This window comes from Branchiostoma belcheri, unplaced genomic scaffold (genome assembly GCF_001625305.1).
Source record: "Branchiostoma belcheri isolate BF01 breed outbred unplaced genomic scaffold, Haploidv18h27 scaffold68, whole genome shotgun sequence".
Classification (NCBI taxonomy): domain Eukaryota; kingdom Metazoa; phylum Chordata; class Leptocardii; order Amphioxiformes; family Branchiostomatidae; genus Branchiostoma; species Branchiostoma belcheri.
Genome location: NW_017804331.1, coordinates 477,380 through 502,393, shown reverse-complemented (window position 1 = coordinate 502,393; position 25,014 = coordinate 477,380). Strand labels below are relative to the sequence as shown.

General features: G+C 41.2%; 1 protein-coding gene across 1 annotated transcript; it reads left to right on the top strand.

The window, feature by feature from the left end:
• The first annotated feature begins 312 nt into the window (after positions 1-312).
• On the top strand, positions 313-23,392 carry LOC109484039 (neural cell adhesion molecule 1-A-like). Its single transcript, XM_019787219.1, has 10 exons — positions 313-412; positions 1,016-1,198; positions 3,024-3,149; positions 10,432-10,556; positions 12,989-13,154; positions 14,317-14,337; positions 15,279-15,495; positions 16,377-16,478; positions 17,319-17,597; positions 19,037-23,392. The coding sequence occupies exons 1-10, from the start codon at positions 346-348 to the stop codon at positions 19,107-19,109; spliced, it is 1,359 nt and encodes a 452-aa protein (XP_019642778.1). The 5' UTR covers positions 313-345; the 3' UTR covers positions 19,110-23,392.
• Positions 23,393-25,014: the final 1,622 nt, after the last annotated feature.

The window sequence follows — 25,014 nt, the reverse complement described above, 5'->3', positions numbered from 1 at the left end:
AATTTGCGTCACATTCACTACGAAAGTGACAAATTTGTGACACATTCACTACAAAAGTGACAAATTTGTGACACATTCACTACAAAAGTGACAAATTTGTGACCCTTTTACTGTTACAGTAAAATTGGCAAATTCATTGTGACACATTTACTGTAAAAGTGGCAAATTTGTTGGGACAATTTTACTGTAAATGTCACAAATTCGTGAAACATTTACTGTAAAAGTTACAAATTTGTGACATACTTTTACTGTTAAAGTGACAAATTTACTACACATTTTACTGTAAAAGTGACAAATTTGTTTCCCCCGCCACAGGTTACCCCAGCAGATGACGGTGCCTTCGGGATGTACAACTGCACAGCTTCCAACCCGCTGGGAGGGGCTAACAGGGAGGTCCTGCTCAAGGAAGCAGGTTAGAACTCTTATAAATTACTTCAGGCCTCCAAATCAACTCTTTCTAGTTGTTACAGTTTTTCCATATGCCATGAATGCAATGGTGTAAAACTCGTTTGAATTACACGTCATCGGCACCCTGGTTTGTGGACTTCATGGCTCCTATTGTAGAAGTTTGGTGCTATCGTAGGATGCCTAGGCCTGTTTTTTCTGTTTCGTTATTCGCTGTTGCTGCATATTTTAAAAAAAAAATATCTGAGAATCAACCAATCAAATTGGTAACTCTCACGAGTTTACATTCGGAAGTGATTGGTCATTAATTATCCTGATGAAGATGACGGTGGTCGTTGAAAATTTGATCTCTGTGTAACCCCATGTGTGGCTTTGTAACATGACTGTTTGCGTGTCTGTATATGTATTGTAATGTTAATGTGTATTTGCATTTACTATGTACAAAATTCTAAAAGTCAGTGTTATTCAGCTTAGTTGACGTGTAAACTGGCTGCAAGGCTGATTTTATTAATAAAACTTGAAACTTGAACTTGAAACTTGAACCCTTGTGTTGGAATAAAGTTCAATATTTTACTAGAATTAACTGGGTACTGCCTTGTCCCCCCACTAGTGTCCCCGGACCCCCCCAGTAATGTGCGGACCACCGAGCAGACCCCGACGTCCGTGAAGCTGGCGTTCGACGCTCCGCTCAGCGACGGCGGCGTTCCTGTCAAGACCTACGTCGTCCAGTACTCCGTCTCTACCGGGGACAACTCCACAGCTGCCCTCAAGAACTTCACCACAACTGCACCAGGTAGGAACTCACTCAGTCACACTGGTACAATCAGTAAGGTAGCCTGGATGTCGAACTGTTGTCAGGGCTAGTACACAGGCCTGTAGCCTGGATGCCAGACTGTTGTCAGGGCTAGTATACAGGCCTGTAGCCTGGATGCCAGACTGTTGTCAGGGCTAGTACACACTCCTGTAGCCTGGATGCCAGACTGTTGTCAGGGCTAGTACACAGACCTGTAGCCTGGATGTCGTCCAGTACTCCGTCTCTACCGGAGACAACTCCACAGCTGTACTCAAGAACTTCACCACAACTGCACCAGGTAGGAACTCACTCAAGTACAGTAATGCAGCAATGAGAAATTCATTGCAAATTCCTGCCCAAAGGCTACTTGCAGATAACGAGGAACATTGAAACAGAGTACAAATAACTTCAAAATCTACATTAAATTTTTATCGTCTAAAACTACAGCTATGTATAAAACTATGTTTGAAGGGTTCGACTTCTCTTGTAAACCATGGAAGACGTAATGTCCCACCTTTTCCAAAATCTGTGGGTTTTGCGTAGATCAAAAGAGAATAGTTTAGAGGAATGGGATGTACACTAAGTGAAACATTAAGAAGGACAGAAAACTGGGAAGGGTAGAGAAAAGTGGTTGCCACTGGGTACCTCAAGGGTGGAAGAGTCAGACTAAGGGACAAATGGGATGTTGGTGTAGCAGTGGTCGAAATACTTTTTTTCAGTGATCTGCAATATTGCAGAAGAGTCCAAATTTTGTTCTGCAATTTGGAAATACTTTCTGCAAATACACAAGCCTCCATACTACAATCTTGCAGGTTTATAAGCATGAACTATTGATTGATATTCAAATTAGTGAAGACAAATTTTTGGAAGTCCAAAAAGAAACAAAAGATAGACAAGTCCAGACAATGTTGATGCAAATTAGTGAAGAAGCTCCTGTTGTTTCAGAACAGGACCTTAAGTGTTGTCTGTCCTTGGGGCCAAGAGCATCAAATCCCAAGTGCAAATTTTTCCTGCTGCAAAATTGCAGATTGTATAAATTTTTCTTCTGCAATCTTGAAAATCTATCTGCAGATTGCAGACTGCAGACAGGTATTTCGAACACTGTGTAGTGTGCTTGAGATGCAGTTGATGGTAAAGTTGATGATACATATTTAGGGAAATTACAAGGCTGTTACCATGGTTAGTGATGCCATTCATACATTTCATGCATATTTATGGAAGTAATTGGATCATAATGTTAACATCTGATGCCCTCCATACCAGCATGGGAACCAAATCCTCCCACTAGATAAAGATCTTCCACATAACATGTCAGGAAGGTCATGGTCAGGCCGTGTGTCTGTCCCTGAAGACAGTCCAACTTCAAGTTCAACTTTTCCTGCAATTTACTCTCATTTCGTGCATTCAGTACAGTCGTGTGTGAAGACCTCAGGGAGGTTGTGTTGATAAGTCTGTATGAAATATGCAATTCAGCCAGACTTGGCTGTAATGTATTTTTTATGTTTACCGCAAGAAAACATATTGTTTTCACTCAGTTTCTTCCTCTTCTCCAAACAGTGACCTCTGACCTGACCAATGACATGATTTGTTGATGTCTGTCACCATGGTGACTGGTGTTGGGATACATAATGTTGCAAACTTCATGGTCTGCTCTGCTCCTGTCACCATATACTTAAGTAGTACATGTATGTGTATGTGTTCGAGTAAGAATTAACAGAGCAGAACATGTCCGAAGGTAAACATTATGCATTTGCTTCGCAAATGTCACTTCTCTAGTATTAAATAAACCATGCATTCATTCTTTCTTTCTCTCTTTTCCCGGAAGCTGGCACAGTTGAGATTCCGGGACTGAAACCTGAGACGCCCTACAAGTTCATGGTCGTGGCCATCAACGATGTGGGATCCAGCGACCCGTCCGACCCCCCGCTGGTCATCTCAACCAAGGAGATACGTAAGTAGTGTTTGGTGTTGTGGCAAGTCAGAGAAATGTCTTTTAGTAACTCAGAGAAGTGTCTTAGCAAATCAGAAAAATGTCTCAGCAATTCAAGAGAAAAATGTCTGTTTTGTACGACCATAGACAGCTGTACTTGGAGGTGTTTTGGTCAGCAGGTATGGAAAACCTACAAACTCCAGTATGCCAAAAACAGTTACTCAAGCAACTGGATGTGATTTTGGAAACAGTCAGACGTTTCAGGTAGCATCCATTACCTTTCGTCAGTGACACTGGAGAGTTGTCAGAAAAGCAGGTTTATAAGCACAAACTATTGATATTACAGAACTACTACCTGAAATGTCTGACCGTTTCCAAAATCATATCCAGTTGTTTGAGTAACTGTTTTTGGTGTATCTTATTCTCAGGATGTCTAACCTTCAACCGAGGAACTCTAGTATGATTTTGAATAGTATCTTCAAGTTTCTTCTTTTGTTGAGTAATCTCAGTTTTACGAGTCACAAAGTTTGTAAACTGATTTTCTTTAGTCAGTCAGCGCTTGTTTCACTAAACATGGACAGGAAGCACGTTTCACAGCCGCTGTGGGAAAACCTCAGCCGACAGAAAGTATTTTGTTGTGGAACAAACGTCTCAGACTCTGCGGATGTTCTCAGAAAGTTGAAAACAATTTCCCGTCAGTTAGGGCTGTAATTTATCTACACCCTACCTGACTAATTCATTATGAAAAACTTAAACTGTTCTCCAACTCAAAATTTGACTCACCAGAAATTTTTGACTGAATCACTTCCTCAGCTATCTGACTGGAGTACAGTTTAAGTTTTTCATAATGTAATTTACCAACTCAGATGAACTTTCATGGTGACTAAGTCATAATTAAGTTTTTGCAGTGTGAAATTGCAGGGAGGGTGACAGTAGCAGTGTGCATGTGTTTGTGTATAGGAGGTTGTGTTGTAGGTTATATATAGTGTAACATATGATAGATTGTACTGATTGTTTGAACTCACAGTTTGGAACGGTGCATGTGTTTCGTAACGGGTTCAAAAATTCACCCACCGTCCATGATTGTGTGTCGTGTTATGACTTGATCTGACCTTGTAATTTTGTTTTGTTCTTTTTTTTTTCCTTCCTTTGGTTGTTTCTGTGCCTTGTTGTCACGTTGCCCTGTTCTCCCTGCCTTCTGAACGGGGCAGCACGTAAGTTCTTTTTCCTCCCTTCAACTCAGCAGGGTTGGACAAGATTTCAAACATCCACTTGCCCGGTACTTGCCCGATAGTCATTTCCACTTGCCCAAACCTAACTTTTCACTTGCCCAAAATATACATGACATTTTTATATGCATTTTCAATACCAGCAAGGAAATCATTTTGCTGCATACTTCATTTATCAAAATAAGGTGGGTTTCAGACTTGCAATGGATTTTCTGACTAAAGGGCATTAATGTAGTAATATTATTATGGCAAAATGATGAGTAATTTTGCTCCAAACACCATAGCAGCTATACTTGCCCAATCGGACAAGTACAGAGGGATATTTACTTGCCTGAACAGTACTTTTACTTTCCCTGGGCAAGTGGGCAACGGGACTTGTCCAACCCTGTCCCTTCATTCTTTGGTTAACCATCGGAACTATCCGTGTGTAGTTGTGAAGTATGCTTCGCCTGGGGCTGGCCAATGCATGAAGCAGCGATGTGCCTGTTTTTTCAGTTCGTTAGGCCACGCCAATATTTGATTTGTTGGTTCTCTGATTTTTTCAGAAAAGATTTGAAGCGACAGGATGGGAAAAAAATAGAAACAGGCCTATGTTGGATGTCTACCCCCAAATGCTATGATAGGAGTTAGAAAGTCAACATACCAGGCTGGTTTGTGATTCAAACAATAAATTTCAAACCTTGAAATAAACCACTGCATTGACAGATGGAAAAAGTGACTGTAACAGCTCTGAAGAGAAGGGGCTTCCTTCAACTGTTGGGGCCAAAATATGAGCATTTTTGGAGTTGATTCGGAGCCTGAAATGTGTTTTTTTTTTTTACAAATCAAAGAAAATGAAGCAGGCGAATCTGAGAACCAACAGATTGAATTGGTGTGGCCTTCCAAGGCTTTAGTTCAGCATGCAGCGTAGGTGTTCGGTGTTTGATGTCGGTGTGTACTCATGTAATGGTTGATTTCAGCAGACTTATTACTGTAGCTCTGCTGACTGTTATTGAAGCAGTGGGGAGACAAATCGTGTTAAACTGTATCACGGACCAGTGCCAGGGAAACTGGGCACCCGCCGCACAGTGTTACAGCCTTTCTCGTAAAACTATAATTATATGATCATGGTTTCCTCTTCAGAGATTTTAAAATACTGTAATTCACTTCATGTTCACGGTAGCAAAAGTTCACGGTCTGAGAAAAATGGACAAGTTTGCGGAACTATATATTCACGGTGGCGACAGGTGCAGGAAAAAGGAAGTCTAAAAATTATTTGTTAACTGTAATGATAAGTTCGCAGTACAGAAGTGACAGTAAAAACAGTGAACATAACAGTGCAGTGAAAAAGTCAGGAATTACAGTAATATCAATGTAGACAGTACTACAACTGCAGACAAAAATTCCTTGCTAATACAACTATAGACTGGTATGTGGTGCAGTCTGTTTTTACTCATGACTACACCCCCACGAGCACAGTGGTTTGGCCCGTCAGGGTAATGACATTGAGGTTTGCACACTTCATTAGGAACTGTCAAGTTCATGTGGATCAAATTACGTTCCACGGTTATAGGAACTGATGAAAATTCATGGAGAACCACCAAATAAAATATTGGCAGCAGTTTTTAAGCCACTGCAACAGGATAAACCTTTAGTAATTCAATTCAATTTTTATTAAAACAATTTGCAGACATGTGTCTGAATCGTTGTCCTTGACAACAGTGGGCACTTCGTCAATTCCAATAACATTAAATATCCACTTTTACAATTACAAATAGTCTAAAAAATATGTTAACAAAGCAAATAAGACATTCCTTCAGCCACGGACAGTCACATTTACCAGAATCTGGCACAAGTGTGATTGTGATGTTTATTATTCCATAAAAAGATAATAACTGCAGCAGGACACAGTGCTCTACTGGCTGTCAAAGATATGAAGAACAAAAAATATGGAGAACAAAATCCCGTCCGACACCCCAGGAGACATTTCAGAACACACCCTACATAATGTCTCCCTCGTGAATTCTGCTTTTGCAAGATATGTCGTAAATGATACGTCATATGTGATAATTGTGTGTGGGGAAAATCTGTAGAAAAATGCTACCAAAAGAACCATCGGAGTATGTTTCCCAGTTCACCTAAGAAGGAAATTGTTTCAGCCCCAAAAGTGGTAAATTTTGTTTAGGCCACAGCAAGTAAATTTTATGGATGACATCCTCTGCAGACTCCAAATCTAATGCGAGCGGGCGAAAAAAAAACAAGGTTCTTACATTTTGAAATTTTGACTCAATCATTGTACCAATGGTTTTGATTCAATGGGAACATCACATATACACAGCCAACATCACATATCACTGCATCAAAGTAAGAAACAAAACATAAAATCAGAGCCTTGTCTTGTCTCCTCTCTTTATAGTTATCTGCCATCCACCTTCTGGCATGGCAACAGACAGCTTGGCCTATTTTCGGCATGGTGACCACTGACAGAAGGCAACAAAATTTCATGTTTTTTTTCCAAAATCAGGCGAAAATTAATGCGGCGCTGATGTCATCCATAAAAATTACTTGCTGTGGCCTTAGTTGTCCTGAAGGATATGAAGAGCCACAGTCTAATTTTTCCACTGTCAGAATCATCCGATAGCCTGATTTACCAGTGACCTCCCAGACTCCAGCTTTTTAATCACAGTCTGAGTCGGTTCCTCCTTCTTTACTTTGTGACTTGAAATCGGCACCAAAAATGTGCCCTAGCAAAGCTCAATGTTCCAGGGTAGTCTCCACCAGACTCCTTTGCAGGCTAAATAAACAGTAGAAATCAGCCTAAAAAGCTGAATAAATAGTAGAAATCGCCCTAAAATGTAACTGGTAGGTAGCCAGCCATAGCTTCGTGCAGGCAAACTGGACCCTCTATGGACGGCCAACTTCCCTGGCCAGCTACATTTAGGACGATTTCTACTATTTATTCAGCCTGCAAAGGAGTCTGGTGGAGACTATTGCCAGCCAGCCTGACCCTCCCTTCAGCAGTGACAGTTACAGAAACCAGACCTGGTTCCCCCTGATCTCTCACTTATCCCTCCCACCAGACAGATCCGGGAGTTCTTGCATAGTAATTGAATTGAAGTTCCTGGCCTCTTGCAGCAAGTCACTTATTAGATTAGGCAGACAGGTAATATAATATATACCCAGGGGATACACACTAATGGTAGCAGTCTTAGCAGACCATATTAAGGCCACACCAATTTAATTTCTTGGTTAACGGATTTTTCTAGAAAAATAATGGAGCGGGCGGGCGAAAAAATAAATAAAACCAGTATAGGCATCCTATTATGGCCCAAAATGATACGATAGGAGCCATGAAGTCAACACACCAGGCTGGTTCAAAATTTAAAAAATGAATTTTGAACTTTTAATGATACCATTGCATTGAAAGATGAAATAACTGTAACAACTAGGAAGAAAAGGGCTGTTTTCAACTGTTCACGGCAAAATATGAGAATTTTGCAGTTGATTCTGAATTTTTATTTTTATTTGCAAATCAGAAAAAAATGAAGCGGGCAAATACGTTAACCAAGAAATTGAATTGGTGTGGCCTTAAGAAGACCATATTAACAGTGCAGGGCTGGAAACTCTCTTACCATGGACTGTTTCTGCAGAATAAATTTTCTGTCATGAATATATAATGAGGCAGGTTGTGTTAATTATACCCTGAGCAATAAAAAAGAGTAGACCAGGAGACGCCCGTCTGGTAGCCCTAATTGTTGAATGGTGAGATTGATGTATTATACATGTACATTGAGTGAGATTTGTGTACATAACTGTGTCATCTGTGGTGTCGAGGGAGCTTTCATGACACTCCGGGTGCATGGCACGCACGTGGGCTGTTCTGTGGTGATTTCCATGCGTGGAAATGAAATAGAAGTTACCAAAATGTGCAGTAAGGATACGTGTTTCCAGTGTTAGAAATACACGTAGGTGGTGGCTGCTATAAAGATCTAGCTTCCTGTAGACCTGTATTTTCACCCCACTTGGACTCTTATTCTTTGGTATGGGCAGCCAATATCGTCTTGCCGATGAATCTGCTGCACTGGTTAGGTCAGGAAATTGAAGTCAACTGCAGATGTTGGTGTTGGTTTCAGGTATTTGGTTTGGAAGTACAATGTTAGGTGGTTAGTGTAGGTGGGCCAACTTATCCTTGAAGGATGCCAGAGTAGGCACGGTGGCTGTCTCTACTGGCAGAGAGTTTCACTCCGGAATGGTGCTGGTGAAAAATGTCATTTGCCTATACAGGGTTTTGCATACAGGACTCACGTAGGCCAGGGGATCCATATGCTGTGACTGGGATGGGTTACAGTGGTCTAGACGGGATCTCTGGAGAAACAAGTCCAACACAATTAGATAGTGTTTCTTTCAAGCTCAATCACTGGATATAAAAATTTATTGTCAGACGTTTTCCAAGTATCTTTCCGACACTCTTCATCAGTGAAAAATGTTTACGTAGCAATTACGGAACGAGAAACAAAAGGTTCTAAATAAACAAAACAGGTAACAGTCAAGTCTCCTGTACCTACGTGTACAAACGTATCAAGTCCAACACAGTTTTGTTTTGTTTTGTTTTACCCAAACCTCTGTCCTTTGAGTAACACGTGTCGTCTTCAAGTGCCAAGAAATTTGTTTTGGGTGTGGATGCAAGAAATAATGAGTTGTGATTCCTACAGGCTCCAACAAGAAACAAGTTCCAATTCCTGCAGACTCCAAGCCTAAACACACCGCCCACTTCTGCCCTTTGCAACCGAAGAACCCAAATCAGACTTGCCTTGTCCCGGTCTAAGGCCACACCAATTTAATTTCTTGGTTAACGGATTCGCCCGCTTCATTTTTTTCTGATTTGCAAATAATAAAAAAATTCAGAATCAACTGCAAAATGCTCATATTTTGCCCTGATTAGTTGAAAACAGTCCTTTTCTTCCTAGTTGTTACAGTTATTCCATCTTTCAATGCAGTGGTATCATTAAAAGTTCAAAATTCATTGTTTAAATTTTGAACCAGCCTGGTGTGTTGACTTCATGGCTCTTATCGTACCATTTTGGGCCATAATAGGATGCCTAGGCCTGTTTTTATTTTTATTTTTTCGCCCGCCCGCTCCATTATTTTTCTAGAAAAATCCGTTAACCAAGAAATTAAATTGGTGTGGCCTAAGTGGGGTCCTTGGCTCTAGAGCTTTTTAAGTGGGTGTCAGACTGTACCAAGGCTCTGTGTGCTGGGATGACAAACCTCTTACGTTATTAACCTTCTCCCTGCTGCCTAATACCGTGCCCAATAGATAATTGGTAGCTAAATGGGTACTTAGTGTGCTAAAGGTTAACCTTCTCCCTGCTGCCTAACTCTGTTACCAAGAGAATTGATACACAAACAGCTGCTTTAGAGTACTAAAGCTTAACCTTCTCCCTGCTGCCTAATACTGTGCCCAATAGAGAATTGATACACAAACACTTGCTTCAGTGTGCTAAAGGTTAACCTTCTCCCCTGCTGCCTAACCCCGTATATTCTTGGTAGCCAAACAGCTACTTCAGTATACTAAAGGTTAACCTCCCTGCTGCCGAATACTGTGCCCAATAGAGAATTGGTAGCCAAACCCCTGCTTTAGAGTACTAAAGCTTGACCTTTAGCACACTGGAAGTGGAAGCTTGCTGCCCAATGTGCCATTAAGCACAGGAGGAACTAAGGTCAAGGTTAACCTTCTCCCAGCTGCCTAATACCTTGCCCAATAGAGAATTGGTAGCCAAACAGCTACCTCAGTGTGCTAAAGGTTAACCTTCTCCCTGCTGCCTTACCCTGTAACCAATAGAGAATTGGTACCCAAGGTTAACCTTCTCCCTGCTGCCTAACCCTGTAACCAATAGAGAATTGGTAGCCAAACAGCTACCTCAGTGTGCTAGCCTAAAGGTTAACCTTCTCCCTGCTGCCTAACTCTGTTACCAATAGAGAATTGGTACCCAAGGTTAACCTTCTCCCTGCTGCCTAATACCTTGCCCAATAGAGAATTGGTAGCCAGTCTCAGTATGCCAAAGGTTGACCAAAAGATGCCCATGTGTCCTCAGGTGTACCCTACAAGCCTGCAATCCTGAACAACACGGCCGACGATTCGACCCAGTACACGCTGAAATGGCAGACTCCCAACACAGGAGGGTCGGCACTTACCCAGTACACCATCAAATACAGGCCGGTAAGTACAGCCACATTACACCCTTACCCAGTACACCATCAAATACAGGCCAGTAAGTACAGCACATTACATCCTTACCCAGTACACCATCAAATACAGCCACATTACACCCTTACCCAGTACACCATCAAATACAGCCACATTACACCCTTACCCAGTACACCATCAAATACAGGCCAGTAAGTACAGCCACATTACACCCTTACCCAGTACACCATCAAATACAGCCACATTACACCCTTACCCAGTACACCATCAAATACAGGCCAGTAAGTACAGCACATTACATCCTTACCCAGTACATCATCAAATACAGCACATTACGCCCTTACCCAGTACACCATCAAATACAGGCCAGTAAGTACAGCACATTACACCCTTACCCAGTACACCATCAAATACAGGCCAGTAAGTACAGCACATTACATCCTTACCCAGTACATCATCAAATACAGCACATTACGCCCTTACCCAGTACACCATCAAATACAGCCACATTACACCCTTACCCAGTACACCATCAAATACAGCCACATTACACCCTTACCCAGTACACCATCAAATACAGGCCAGTAAGTACAGCACATTACATCCTTACCCAGTACATCATCAAATACAGCACATTACGCCCTTACCCAGTACACCATCAAATACACCCATCTTTTTTCTGTGGTTGCACTGGTGCACCCGAATATTTCTGTAGGTATTTTTGTACAAATAAATAGATTGTACAAGTATACAGGATATTCTTGGCATCTGAGTAAAAAAAATAATGAAATCTGGTGTAACTTGTTTAAGCCTTTGAAGTCAGCTCCCGTTTCAGATTCAAGCTTAGAAGAGGAGCAGTAAGATCTGTAATTAGGTTTTGTTTTATAATGGTGCACCCAAAAAAAAATTTTTGTGCACCCAAATTTTTAGGTTGGGTGCATCAGTGCACCTATTCCCAAACAAGAATTTCGAGCCCTGGGCTGTAAACATTACAGAGTTGAGGTCATCATTACGAAGTGCTTTTTGCGGACCACAGCCATCAATTACACTGGTACTAATTGTTAATTAACCCCCTTTTGAAAAATCCACCGATGGCCCTCTGTGAGTTTATTGGGCCGCTATTCCTGTCGATTACTTGGAAGAATAAATCTGACGCCCAGTTCGATAGAATTTTCCATAATCCTATTTCTGAACTCATTGATTTTTGTTTAGAAAGAATTAGACTGCCTAAAGCACTTTGCAGTGTGAGCAGTCCTAAGGCCACACCAAGTTGATTCGTTGCTTCTCGGATTCGCCCTGTCCATTTTTTCTAAGAATATTTTAGATTCTGAATCAACTGCAAGATGGTCAATGAAAGACATATTTTGGCCCCTACAAATGAAGAAAGTCCCTTTCTTTGTAGTTGTTTTTCGATGTAACAATGCAACTTTGTGTCAAAGTTCAAAATCTATTGTTTTAATTATAAACCAGTCAGGTATGTTGACTTAATGGCTCATATTGTAACATTTCTGGCTATCATGGGGTGCCTTGGCCTGTTTTTTTTTTCCTGTCGCTTCATATTTTTTCTGACAAAATCTGAGAAGCAACAAATTAAATTGGTGTGGCCTAAAGCACTCTATTTGTCATTGCAGCATGCTCTACCAAGTGTACCTTGTAAAAGATAATAGTGCACTGATTCTACAAATTTTAAACTCTACACTGTTAATGTGTGTAATTGTTTGTGATCTTTCATAATGATATACATAATCTGACAATGACTTTACTGTAACTTTCAATATACTAGCAATCACTCTTTTAATTTAAATCATAAACACGCATATAATTTGAAGACATACGCAACTGGCATTTCCTGAGCACTGTTGTATGATTATTCAGTGTTCGAAATACCTGTCTGCAATCTGCAGATAGATTTTCAAGATTGCAGAAGAAAAATTTATACAATCTGCAATTTTGCAGCAGTAAAAATTGGCACTTGGGATTTGACACTTTTGGCCCCAAGGACAGACATCCTGTTTTGAACAACAGGAGCTTCTTCACTAATTTGCATCAACCTTGTCTTGACTTGTTTATCTTTTGTTTCCTTTTGGACTTCCAAAAATTTGTCTTCACCAATTTGCATATCAATCAATAGTTCATGCTTATAAACCTGCAATATTGTAGTATAGAGGCTTGTGTATTTGCAGAAAGTATTTTTAAATTGCAGAACAAAATTTTCACTCTTCTGCAATATTGCAGATCACTGAAAAAAAGTATTTCGACCACTGTTATTATTGTATGTTACACTGTATTGTTGTTACTGTGCATTACTTTGATATGTATTGATTATGTATTTTTATTGTCCCAGAACTACCTGAAAAACAGGTCAGATGACCTCAGTATAAACTTCTGGTAAAATAAATACAGTAAATACAAATAATAACCTGTTGCTCTGCCTGCTGTTGCAGCTTGACTCGTCCGGCGACTTTGAGACGGTGACGGTTACGGAGACGGGGAAGCAGTCGTACATCATCACGGGCCTGTCCCCGCAGACGGCGTACGAGGTCCAGCTCACCGCCTCCAACAGCCGCGGGGAGAGCGCCAAGGCCACCCTGCAGTTCAGGACCGGAGCACGTGAGGGCGCTTCTCTTATTCCCCAAGCTGATGTTTCGTTTCCCAGTAGTTTGATGTGTTAGACCTAGGAAAAAGAAGTTACGTTTCCTGTATTAAAAAGAGGTGTAGAATAGATTTAACTCAACATCATAATCAAAAAACAATAAGAGCTAGCGCAAGTCTTTGCTGTAGCGTTACAATCAGTTTTTTTTTCTTAAATGATACAGCAGTCTTATGTATAAGTCATTTCATACCCAGACTTTTTCTTGGTAAAGAACAAAAACGCTGTTTTGTTTGATTGACTTTGTTGCACTGTTACATACATTACATACCTTGACCATACATTCAAGCTAGCTAGTGGGAACAGATGACTTTTGAGTATCTTCCAATTCCTTTCCCAAAATAATGGCTTTGGACATTTTCTTACTGCAATTCTAAGATGAATGCGACTGCTTAGGATTTTAGATCTCGCCTGTTGGTCCTGTTTTGTACTTTGCAAGTATCAGCAGCTTGCTTGGCTGGAAGTGTTTGAGTCTGATTTATTTAGTTTTAGTGCCATCCTGTGTTTGTCTTTATTATTTTTGCTTTGTAAAGTTTGTTTCTCTGGTCTTGGGAGGCTAGCACACAGACAAGTGCATTCTGTTAATATTTTAACAGCCTTTTTCCGTTAATTTGTGATTGTAGCAAGAGAGGTAAATTTCATAAATTCGTAGAAATTAAGGAATAAGATTGAGGAATAAGCTATATTTTTGGCATAAAGCTTTATATTAAATATTGAGGAAGGTATATATTTTTGACTGTCCATTGTCCAAGTTGTTCACCAAAAATTTGATTACCAGCAAAATCTTAAGTCAAAGTAAACTAAATTATGTACTTCTAAAACTACATTTTACCTGAAAATAGATGGTAAAAAAAAACCCACAAATCATACCTTAAAAAACTGTGGTCTTTGTGCTGTTAAGTTAAAAGATTTGAAGATACTTACATGATAATTAAGAATCGGCTACAACCTCAACATGTTCAAATGGACATTTCAACAAAATTATTCTGGGTGGCCTCTATTTGGGATTCGCACTTGCTCTGGGTGAATTATGATTTGTTTATGAAGGTGTCAGCACCATTCTTTGGATTAAGGTTTTCTTTTCCTGGCTTGATTTTTGTTTTTCTGTTTTCTTCTTTCCAGCCAAAGCAACAGACCCACCAGGTAAGGGGCAAAACAAATTTCACTGCTAAGTTAAACATCATTCTCCCTAGTTTTTATCCATTTCCAGTGATACAACAGCAAAATGTAATTTTGGATGATGGATTAGGCCACACCAATTTAATTTCTTTGTTAACGGATTCGCCGCTTCATTTTTTTCTGATTTGCAAATAACAATAAAAATTCAGAATCAACTGCAAAATGCTCATATTTTGCCCTGAACAGTTGAAAACAGTCCTTTTCATCCTACTTGTTACAGTTATTCCATCTTTCAATCCAGTGGTATCATTAAAAGTTCAAAATTCATTGCTGAAATTTTGAACCAGCCTGGTGTGTTGACTTTATGGCTCCTATCGTACCATTTTGGGCCATAATAGGATGCCTAGGCCTGTTTTTATTTTTATTATTTTTTCGCCTGCCCGCTCCATTATTTTTCTTTAAAAATCCGTTAACCAAGAAATTAAATTGGTGTGGCCTTATCTTACAAAAAGCTAAATTGGATCAGTCTAAACATTGCCACATCCAAGATTCAAAACATTTAATTCTTACCCTTATCTAAACACATAACAAATGCATGAATGATGCGCATGTAGTGCTAATGCTAAAAAATATAGTTTCAAAATGCAGCTGATGCATAATATGAAAACTGTGTGAAAAATCCCACAGGTGGAGTTATATATATAATGTTCTGCCAATGTGCTTGTCCTGACATAGCTGCATGCTGCTGTTGAACTGTCCTGTTCCTGCCCCACCTACTGTTGGACTTTTGACTGTTGTTGCCCTCCCTTCCCCAGCCATACATGTACCTACAAAGTGTACACGCTATGTGTTACGTACAGAAAACTTAAGCTAACCTTACATCAATCGTATTCTAATGGCCAAATCACCAGCTCAGTTTGGTTCCGGCCATATCTGCTATTGAACTGTGTCTCCTCATCCTCCAGGCATCATCAGCGAGCGAGCGAGCCCGGGCGGGCTGGGTACCGGAGGGGTCGTGGCCGTCGTGATTGTGGTGCTCATCATCTTGCTGATCGTCATTGACGTGGCGTGCTACTTCACGCAGCAGTGCGGCCTCACCATGTTCGTCTGCGTCAATCTCTGCGGCAAGGCTCCACCGGGGGGAAAGGCCGCAGACGCAGAGGAGGGCACAGCCACATACAAGTGAGTTTACTAGTAGGCATACTACTGTGTGTGCATACATACATACATGCATGCACAGCCACATACTGTGCACCTCTATGCCAGTAGTCACTGCTAGTTTTCCTTCCTAGTCTCAAACCATGTACAAGGCTGCAGCCACCTACAAGTGATCGTCTGGTAAAATAAGATCCTCATCCTCACAAAAAACAGGGCACAGCCACCTACAAGTGAGTACAGTCAGCTATCTTTCACACATACTCACCGTATGTAAGTGGTAGTCTGTCAGCTTTTCTTTTGGTCTCACACCATGTACCAGGCCACCGATGCAGAGGAAGGCACAGCTACATACTGTAGTCTCACCCCTTTCATTCAGTTCTCACACATCCTCACAAAAAAGTAGGGCACCACCGCGTACAAGTGAGTTTACCAGAAGTTACAGTCAGCTTTCCTTTTGGTCTTGCACCATGTACAAGACAGCTGATGCAGAGGAGGACACAGCCACCTACAAGTGAGTACAGTCAGCTAGCTTTTCACACATACTCATTGTACAAGTAAGTAGTCTCAGTCAGCTTTCCTTTTCATTTCAAACCATGTACCAGGCCACCAACGCAGAGGAGGGCACCGCCACATACAGTCTATAAAAACTTCCTGCCTGGCCCCAAACTCGGAATTGTGACCTCAGCAGAACAAATATGAATGGAAGTTGTCATCTGAAGTTGTGTGTTTTTTGTCCCAGAAAGAGGAATTGCAGGATGATGAGGTGATCGAGTCGCTGCCCCAGACTAGAACTTTACAAATACCTGTATGAATGGTGTACGTAGTACAGTACTAAGACATGTGTTCCCTACTATGACATTATCATGAGTTAGGTTTGTGAGTTGCAGTTGTTTGTTTTTCCCCAGGAAAGAGGAATTGCAGGATGATGAGGTGATCGAGTCGCTGAAGATTGAGAAGGATGGAGCAGACAAACCCCTGATGGACAAACCGCCCAGCCAGACCAGTCTGTACGTACAGCATGAACCTTACCTTTATAAACCGCCCAGCCAGACCAGTCTGTACGTACAGCATAAACCTTACCTTTATAAACCGCCCAGCCAGACCAGTCTGTACGTACAGCATGAACCTTACCTTTATAAACCGCCCAGCCAGACCAGTCTGTACGTACAGCATGAATCTTACCTTAACCGCCCAGCCAGACCAGCCTGTACGTACAGCATGAATCTTACCTTTATAAACCGCCCAGCCAGACCAGTCTGTACGTACAGCATGAATCTTACCTTTATAAACCGCCCACCCAGACCAGTCTGTACGTACAGCATAAACCTTACCTTTATAAACCGCCCAGCCAGACCAGTCTGTACGTACAGGATATCTTTATTTTATTTTATTCACATAGATTTGTGAGCATTGGACAGAAAGCACACAATGTGCTTATAAGGTTCCTTTGCTCATAAAAAAACATAAAAACAGGGTGGGGTTACTAATACAAAATGTACAGTAGACACAAAACGAAAGCTTACAAGACCTGTTTTTATGACCAGGACTCTGCATGTGTGTTGTGCATAATGTCTTCCTATTGTGTGTAAAGCAGCGCCTTGCATGAAAGCTGTCCGGTTTTCACTTGACACGTAAACCTGGACCTCCTGTGTCTGTGTGCGCCTGGCTTTTCCATTTCCCTTGGTACAATGTCCGTTGATGACATGAAAACTTGCATGCTGAAGGAACTACAGACTGCTCGATCAGACCCACTGTGTTTCTCTGTTACCGTCATTCTGATATCTGTTCTGACTTCTCTCCGCTCACCCCGTTCCTGCACCGCTGCGGTGTGTCTCGTTCCTCTGTAGGAAGGACAAGGAAGACCAGCCGCTGACGGAGGCGGAGGCCCCCCCTCCCACCGGCGATAACCCCTCGCAGGACCTGGGGGATCCCGAGGGGGGCACCCAGAACCCCGGGGGCGAGGAGGAGGGAAACGATAACCCCGGGGCGGAGGGGAATAACCCCCTGGGGGGTGGGGAGAACCCCGGCACTGCCCCCGAGAGTTCTGTAGCACCGCCCGCCGCGCCCGAGAACTCTGAAGCTCCCTCCGCTCCCGAACCTGAACCTTCTCCTGCTCCTGAACAAGAGTATGTCCTGCTCCTCTCTCTCTCTAAACTGTCCTCTTTTCCTTACACGCCACTGCTCTGTTTCAGTTCTCATGTTTTCTGTACCTTCTGTACCTGTACTTCTGTGTTTGCTTCTGCTCCTGAACAAGAGTATGTCCTGCTCCTCTCTCTCTCTCTAAACTGTCTTCTCAACTTCTGTCCTTTTCAGGAACTTTTCTGTGCCTTGTTTCATCAGTTTTCTGTATTTTCAATCTTTGAATCTCCATTTGTCTCCTGTTTTTCTCCCGGCAGTACTTCTGTGTTTACTTCTCCTGCTCCTGAATATGTCCTGTCCTGAGTATGTCCTGCCTGTCTCTCAACTGTCTGTGTTCTTCAGAAACTCCAATACCCTCTTTTTCTTACGCTCCTCTATTCTGTTACACTTCTCAGTTTTTCTGTACCTTCACTTGTCTTCTGTTTTCTATTCTGTTTTCCTATAGTACTGTAAATTCCCGAAGCAAAACGTATTATGTCCTGCTTGTCTCTCAACTTCTGTCCTCTTCAGGAACTTTTCTGTGCCATGTTTCATCAGTTTTCTGTATTTTCAATCTTCCTTTGTCTCTGTTTTTCTCCCGAACAAGAATATGTCCTGCTGGTCTCTCTCTAAACTGTCTTCTGTCTGTGTTCTTCAGGAACCTCTGTGTCGTGTGTCTCCACTGTTGAATATTTCTGTATTTTCAATCTTTCAATTTTCATTTAAAACAGCAATGCGGAAATGTCATTATCAGAGACCTGCGCCATCCCCTCTTTTCCTTACATGCCACTCTTCTTTTTCTGTTTCAGTTCTCAGAGTTTCCGTACTTTGTTTGTCCCCTATGTTACAATACTACTCAGCATTTCTTTTGTTTTACAGGGCATTTTCTTTCAATACCTTTTCTGTCACTGCATTGTCAGACATCCCCTTTTTTCCTTCACTCCTCAATTCTGTTTCAGTTCTCAGTTTTTCTGTACCTTCACGTGTCTCTTCTGTTTTCCTGCAGAATTTCTCCATGTTTCTCTTGTTTTACAGGGCATCATTCACTACCTTTTTCTGTAATGTACATATATGTATGTCCGGCATGACTGATTTTCTAGCCTCGGTAAACCCTCTCTGGGGTTTTATTCCAAACAGGTGCAATCTGTACTTCCTTTCCTCTGAAAGCTTTGAGCATGCAGAGACCACGTACCTACTTTCCCAAACTGACTCCAACAGTAATGCAATTATTGTGAAGTAACCATTATTTTAATAGTTATAGAGTTCGAACTTGTTCCAACACAAAGAAGAAACTCACCATAAATTTTCGGCTGATCCTGTCAACCTTCGTCAGATGTGTGATGCAATCGCTGATCACTTTCCGGAAGTTCGAACTCTATAACTATGGATTCAACCAACAGAGATGAGCTTTCATTCAAATAACCGTTTTTTTTGTTCTTCACTTTAGGACAAAAGAAGTCAATCCAGAGGAGGTAAAGCTACAAGAGAGCACAGGAGACGAAAAGGAGGCACTAGCCTGATGATGCCCTCCTCATATTCCAGACAGTCACTCTGCACTACACTCACATCCCACTACAAGACTTACGGCTACATCATACAGTAGAGTGTTAACGTTGCATTCCAGGTGAACTATAGATACATGTATAGTATGGTAGGTGGGGCACATAGCTGCCCATTGTTTAACTGTTGCTTTCAAACACTGAAACTTGCTGCCAAGTCCATTCTATACAGTACTGAGAGAATTCTACATAAATAGGGATAGTTGTGAATGGACCATGTATGTGTCTGATGAAGTAAATATCAGCAATCCTATGTTGGGAACAGTTTTAACAAAGACGTTCTGTTGTTTTTCTCTTTGTTCATTCCATCATAATCAGTCCTCAAATCACTGTGGCAAAGTTATCATTGAAGTAAGAAGTCACAGAGGACGCGCCGTAGCTTTGTGTTGTTGTAAAAAGAAAGAAACAAATCAGACGAGAACAATTTGGAATCGCACACTTGATGTAAAAATCGGCAAAATTCTAAAAGTTGTCATGATAAGCATTTTTTTTCCACGAGGCAAATATTGAAACATTGTGAAGGAAGTCAAAATATCATAGATGTAAGACTCAGACCCCAGAATACGTTAGCTGGGGCTACAGTATACTTCTCAGTTCAAAGTTTTTACTAGTTTTAGCTAGAGACGTTTTGTGAAACAAGGTATCCAAGAGGAAGGTTATATTTCCAGTAGACAGGCATGAATGGAGCAAATACGAGTCGTTGTGACCTACCGATACTTAAAACTAGCCTCTACCAGACTTTGGGAGGCGGCTGGAAAGAGAAATCAGCCAAATAGAGAGATAACATGGCAAGGGAGGTCAGGTCTGCAGGAAAGTACAGTTTGCCGCTCCCTCGGCACGCTATCTCTCTCTATTTGGCCGGTTTCTACTCTTTCCAGGTGCCTCCCGAAGCCTGGTAGCGGCTAACTTAAAACCACTGCAAGTGTGACCAGAGACAAGTTTTTACAGATCCTATGGATCGCTTGTCGCCGTCACATGCAAAAAAAAACCTGCAACTCCACCGATATCAAACTGTGATCAGTACAACAGGAGGTACTTTCCATTGGCTCCAATTAGGACCATGTAGGCCTCTCTTAATCAAGATCTATCTCCACTGTCAGCTGGAACTATTGATCTGTGAAACACTTTTCTGCACTAATAGTCAGACCAGCAGGCCGGTGTGCAAATTGCTGTAGATCTTGCCAGCTATCATGAAAGTTCATCTGTGTTGGTAGTTACATGTTTAGAGTTGAAACTTTTCATCCAACACAAAGAAGTTCTCTCACCTAGAGCTTTTCGACCAGTCACTCCGGTCTTCCTCAGTAGACTGACCCAGTCAGGCTTGTCACGTGGCTTCTTTGAAGTGTGACGTGAACACTGGGTCCACAACTTTGACTACAGCACAACATTGGAGGGTGCATCCCTCTCCCAAATGAAGTCAGGTACCCAGGCCATTTAACACCTGGTTGGAGTGAGGAAAGCTGTGTAAAATGCCTTTCGCAAGGACACAGCGTCTAGCCAGGAATGCCAGGGATCGAAAGTGTGCTCACCTTGCACATGCGTGCGGCAGGAATGGTGCTGAATGTTCCCAGCAGGTTGGCTTTCACGCCGGGCGGCGGCTCAAACACAAACACTCGCCCGGCTCTCAGCAGATTCACCGGCACCTGGGGGGGGAAAGACAACACAAAACTTAAAACCAGCATCTGGAACACAATATTATCAACACCTTCACAAGCTTTCACTGGGTCAGTCTACTGAGGAAGACCAGAGTGACTGGTCGAAAGCTCTAAGGTGAGAGAACTTTTTGTGTTGGATAAAAAGCTTTAACTCTAAAACATCTTTCCAGCTGTTGCAATAGAGGACTGGAATCGTGCAATGCAGCCGTAGCAAGGGGGGGATGAATTACGAAGCTTTTGGGTGAAAAAAATCATCAGTATGCAAACTAAGGAAGCTGCAGCTTGTGCAAAGTGATAGGATGTTGTAGAATCGAGGGGAGAGATGTGCATTGTTCCTGTATCAGGGTCAGCTCTACAGTACCAGTATTGTTCGCTTGTAGATTGATTTGGTTCCTCTGTACCATACCAGTAGCTGTGTCCTGGATACATGATATATTAAGGATGAAGTGTTGGTGGCATGGTGCAAAACTGTTTCCTCTCGGTGCAAAACTGTTTCTGCTCCCCACGTGTGCGTGCATTACTGAGGTCCATGCTGGTTGCTATTTTTACTCAAGCTTTCCAAGCTGTTTTAACCTGCTGCTGTACTTTTATTTGAATCACGGCCTGAATTTTTGCTTCCTGTTGCAAGCTTGTACTTAATTTCTTAAAATTTCTTCAAGTCGACTTGTGTTGCTTGACTGTCCATGTTGACAGTCCTGGACTGTCCATGTTGACAGCAAAATGATAGCTGTAACGTTACAAAATTAAACCTTAACACAAGCATGGCTATACTTCTCGTGATGCACACATGCTGGGATGGGGGCATAGACACATCTGCATGCTAACTTCAACCATATTGTTACACATTTTCTGAAGAAAACAAAAAATATACCTACATGCTAACTTTGACAATAATGTTACACATTTACAGAAAAATATACATGCTAACTTCAGTCATATTGTTACACACATTTTCTGAGGAAAACAAAACAAAAAGAGCAAATTTAGTCTGCCTAGAACCTTTACCGCTGGCCGCTAGGGAGTGCGCTAGTCTCCTGACTAGCACCGACTAGCGCTAATCTCCAGACTAGCAGAGTCAGCGTTTGTAGATGTATCTTGTGGTGTGGTTTCTTCTCTGTGACTCTCCTGTTGATAATGAGTGCTGTGAGGTCTGTTGGTGCTGGTACATCAGTGGTAGAAATACTTCTTTTTTTTAAAGGTGTTCTGCAATATTGCAGGATGTCAAAATTTTGTTCTGCAATTCGGAAACACTTTCTGCAAATACACACTTAAAAGTCTGGATCTAAACCCTTGGCATATACAAAATTGCATGTCGGCAACAATTTTACATGCAATTATTTGAAAAATACATGCAAAATTAGTTGTACAATGTATATTATAGAGTCAGTCGTTACCACAAAAGCTCCATCGAACCCCAAGCCTGATTTTCTCAGTCTGCAAAATTGCAGGTTGCTTAATTTTTCTTCTGCAATATTGAAAATGTCTGGAAAATACAGACTGCAGATGGGTATTTCTAACACTGTACATCCATGCCTGTCTTGCCCAGGAGCAGACAACGGTCACGGGTACTGTTGTGTTGCAGATGTCTCATCCCCTTTTTATATCGATGCTTGCCATTTGGTACTAGTTTCCACCAGATTTTCCTAAGGGGTTAGGGTAGTAGAGTTCGGTAAAATTAGGGTCTGACTGGGCAAGGGAGTTGGTCCACCGTTGGGGTTTCTTTTCCCCTTGGCTAAACTCCTAGTCTCCACCAGACTTCTTTTGCAGGCTGAGTAAGTCATAGAAATCGGCCTAAAAAGGGCATATGATAGGTCCACGGCCAAGCGGACCCTCAACGGCCAGGAAACTCCTTTGGCCAATTATGTGCCCTTTTTAGGCCAATTTCTACGATTTTATTCAGCCTGCAAAAGAAGTCTGGTGGAGACTACTAAACTCCCCTGGCCAAGTATTCTTGGTCCCTATTTGTCTAAATTTTACTGTTTAAACCCCACAGTGTTAATCTGGTGCAGACTATAATTTAGTACTGTGTTTTTTTCTCTCTTTAGCGAGCACTTATTTGTTGCATTTTATGAGAAGAGTGGATCTCAGTTTTTCAGTGCCAATGTTTACTGTGCAGAAAGACTATGTTACATGATGGTTGTACCATAAACTGGATTTATACTTTCTTGTGCAGTTCACCACTTCTTACGCTGAGACTATTGAACTACTGTAGCACAGGAGTCAGGGGACATGTTTGAACTGTAATAGCTCGTTGTTATATGTATATTTGGAGTAGTCTATTTTTGTTATTGTTTGTTATTACCATGGTTACTCATGCACTCTTTTATTCAATGATTGTATCATTGTGTTATTAAATGAAGAATAAAAATTTCCTGTTGAAGTAGTAGTATCGATAGTAGTACATTTAATGTGTGCACAAACGTGTATCTAGAGCACAGTGTTACTCTAAACTTGGATAGTCAAATTAAATTCACTTTCTAGAGTTGTGCGAGTCTTTTTTCAGACCAAAGCGGCCTTTTTGAGTATTTTTATTAAAGACTGTATCTAGATCGATGTTTGTTGTTTGGAAATAAAGTGTGACATGTAGGACTGGTTTGGACCACCAACGCATTTTCCTTTTTATTTTCTGGTTGATTTAGATTTAATTAAAGGCATCTGGTGCAATTTCAGGGTGGCAAAACTGGATTTTCAAAGTCAATTTTCTTTAGCATGTTTTGGGGCTATTTCAAATGCTCATGTGTGAAATGACGACAATGTGCTAAGAAATGGCAGTAAATGTCATTATCAGACACCTTTCCTCATCCAGAATACTTTTTGTTTTGCCGCCCAGAAATTACATTGGATGCCTGCCTGATTTAAACATTGGACTTGACACTCAACATCAGTGCCTCATAAGTATCAAAAACATCTCCAAGCAGATCCTACAGCGGCACGGCTGTAGCCATTGGTCTTAGGAGCAACCATTAGCCACAAGATTAAGATTTATTGTAATCGACTCGCATGTTACATACAGCGCTGCATACCATGAAATCTTAATTATTCCATTAAAATTGTACATAATAGCATCATATAGATCAACTTAAGCAAAGTTAACAACATATTAAAAGCAGTTAAAACAAGTAGGCACATATAATACAAGAAGGTAAAAACATACCACTTCCACTATGGTAAAGAAAGTCTGTGAATCATTCTTCAAATATGCCCCGCAAACCGGGCTAGTGCGAGGAGTTCCGCATTGTTTTCCTGTCAAGGGGAACGCAAACAGACCGATACTAGGGCACACCTAAGCTGTTTGTGTGTCCTTGCGGACATATATAGTTAACAGGTGATCTCCAAGCAGGTGTAAGGATCTGGAAAACATAGATACTAAATGTTGTGAAACACCAAGACTGAGTTGGATCCTTATCTTTACTTGGAGATAATTTTTTTCTTGGCCACACATTTTCTTTAATTTCCAGATAGTTTCTAAAAAAAGGATCTGACCATTAAAATTTACAAAGATTTTAGAAAAAAAAGGTTTATAAGTGAAAGACAATGATTTATAAAACGTATTGAAAAACAGAAATATAAGTGCATGTGCGATTCCGCCTTCGAATGGTACCCTAAGACCGCCACATAAAGAGAAAAACGGTGTTATCGAATAAAGTCTTGCTTGTACATGTACCTGGATATCTGGTGTACATGCTTCGAGGGGCCCTATTTGAAATACCTAAGGCCACGTTGATTTGATTATATGGATGACATCAACGCGCGCATGAATTTTCGTCCGTAAAAAAAAAAAAGCTTTTGACCATACTGTAAATTGTACAAAATTAAATGAACGATATATATATATATATATATATATGTCGTATGTTGCAAAAAAGTATTGGAAAAACGATACTAATGTCATAGAATGCCGAAATCAATTCAGGAAAAGAAGAAAATGTGAAGAAATGAAAATAAAGAGCGTACTATTATTCGCCCTACCATACTCTGTGTGTTTAGTCATCTGTTCAACCTTTAGGACCTTTAGATTTCATGATCGATGATGACGATTTTTTATCGGTTTTGGGGTTCCTATAGGATGTTATCCATACAATCAAATCAACATGACCTAATGAATGGGATAGTGAAATATTTCGAGGCAAGCTACAAAACATGAAATATCAATGCATAAACTTTCGAACACAGTATATAAAGGGGTGAATATGTGCATCTATTATAGGTTG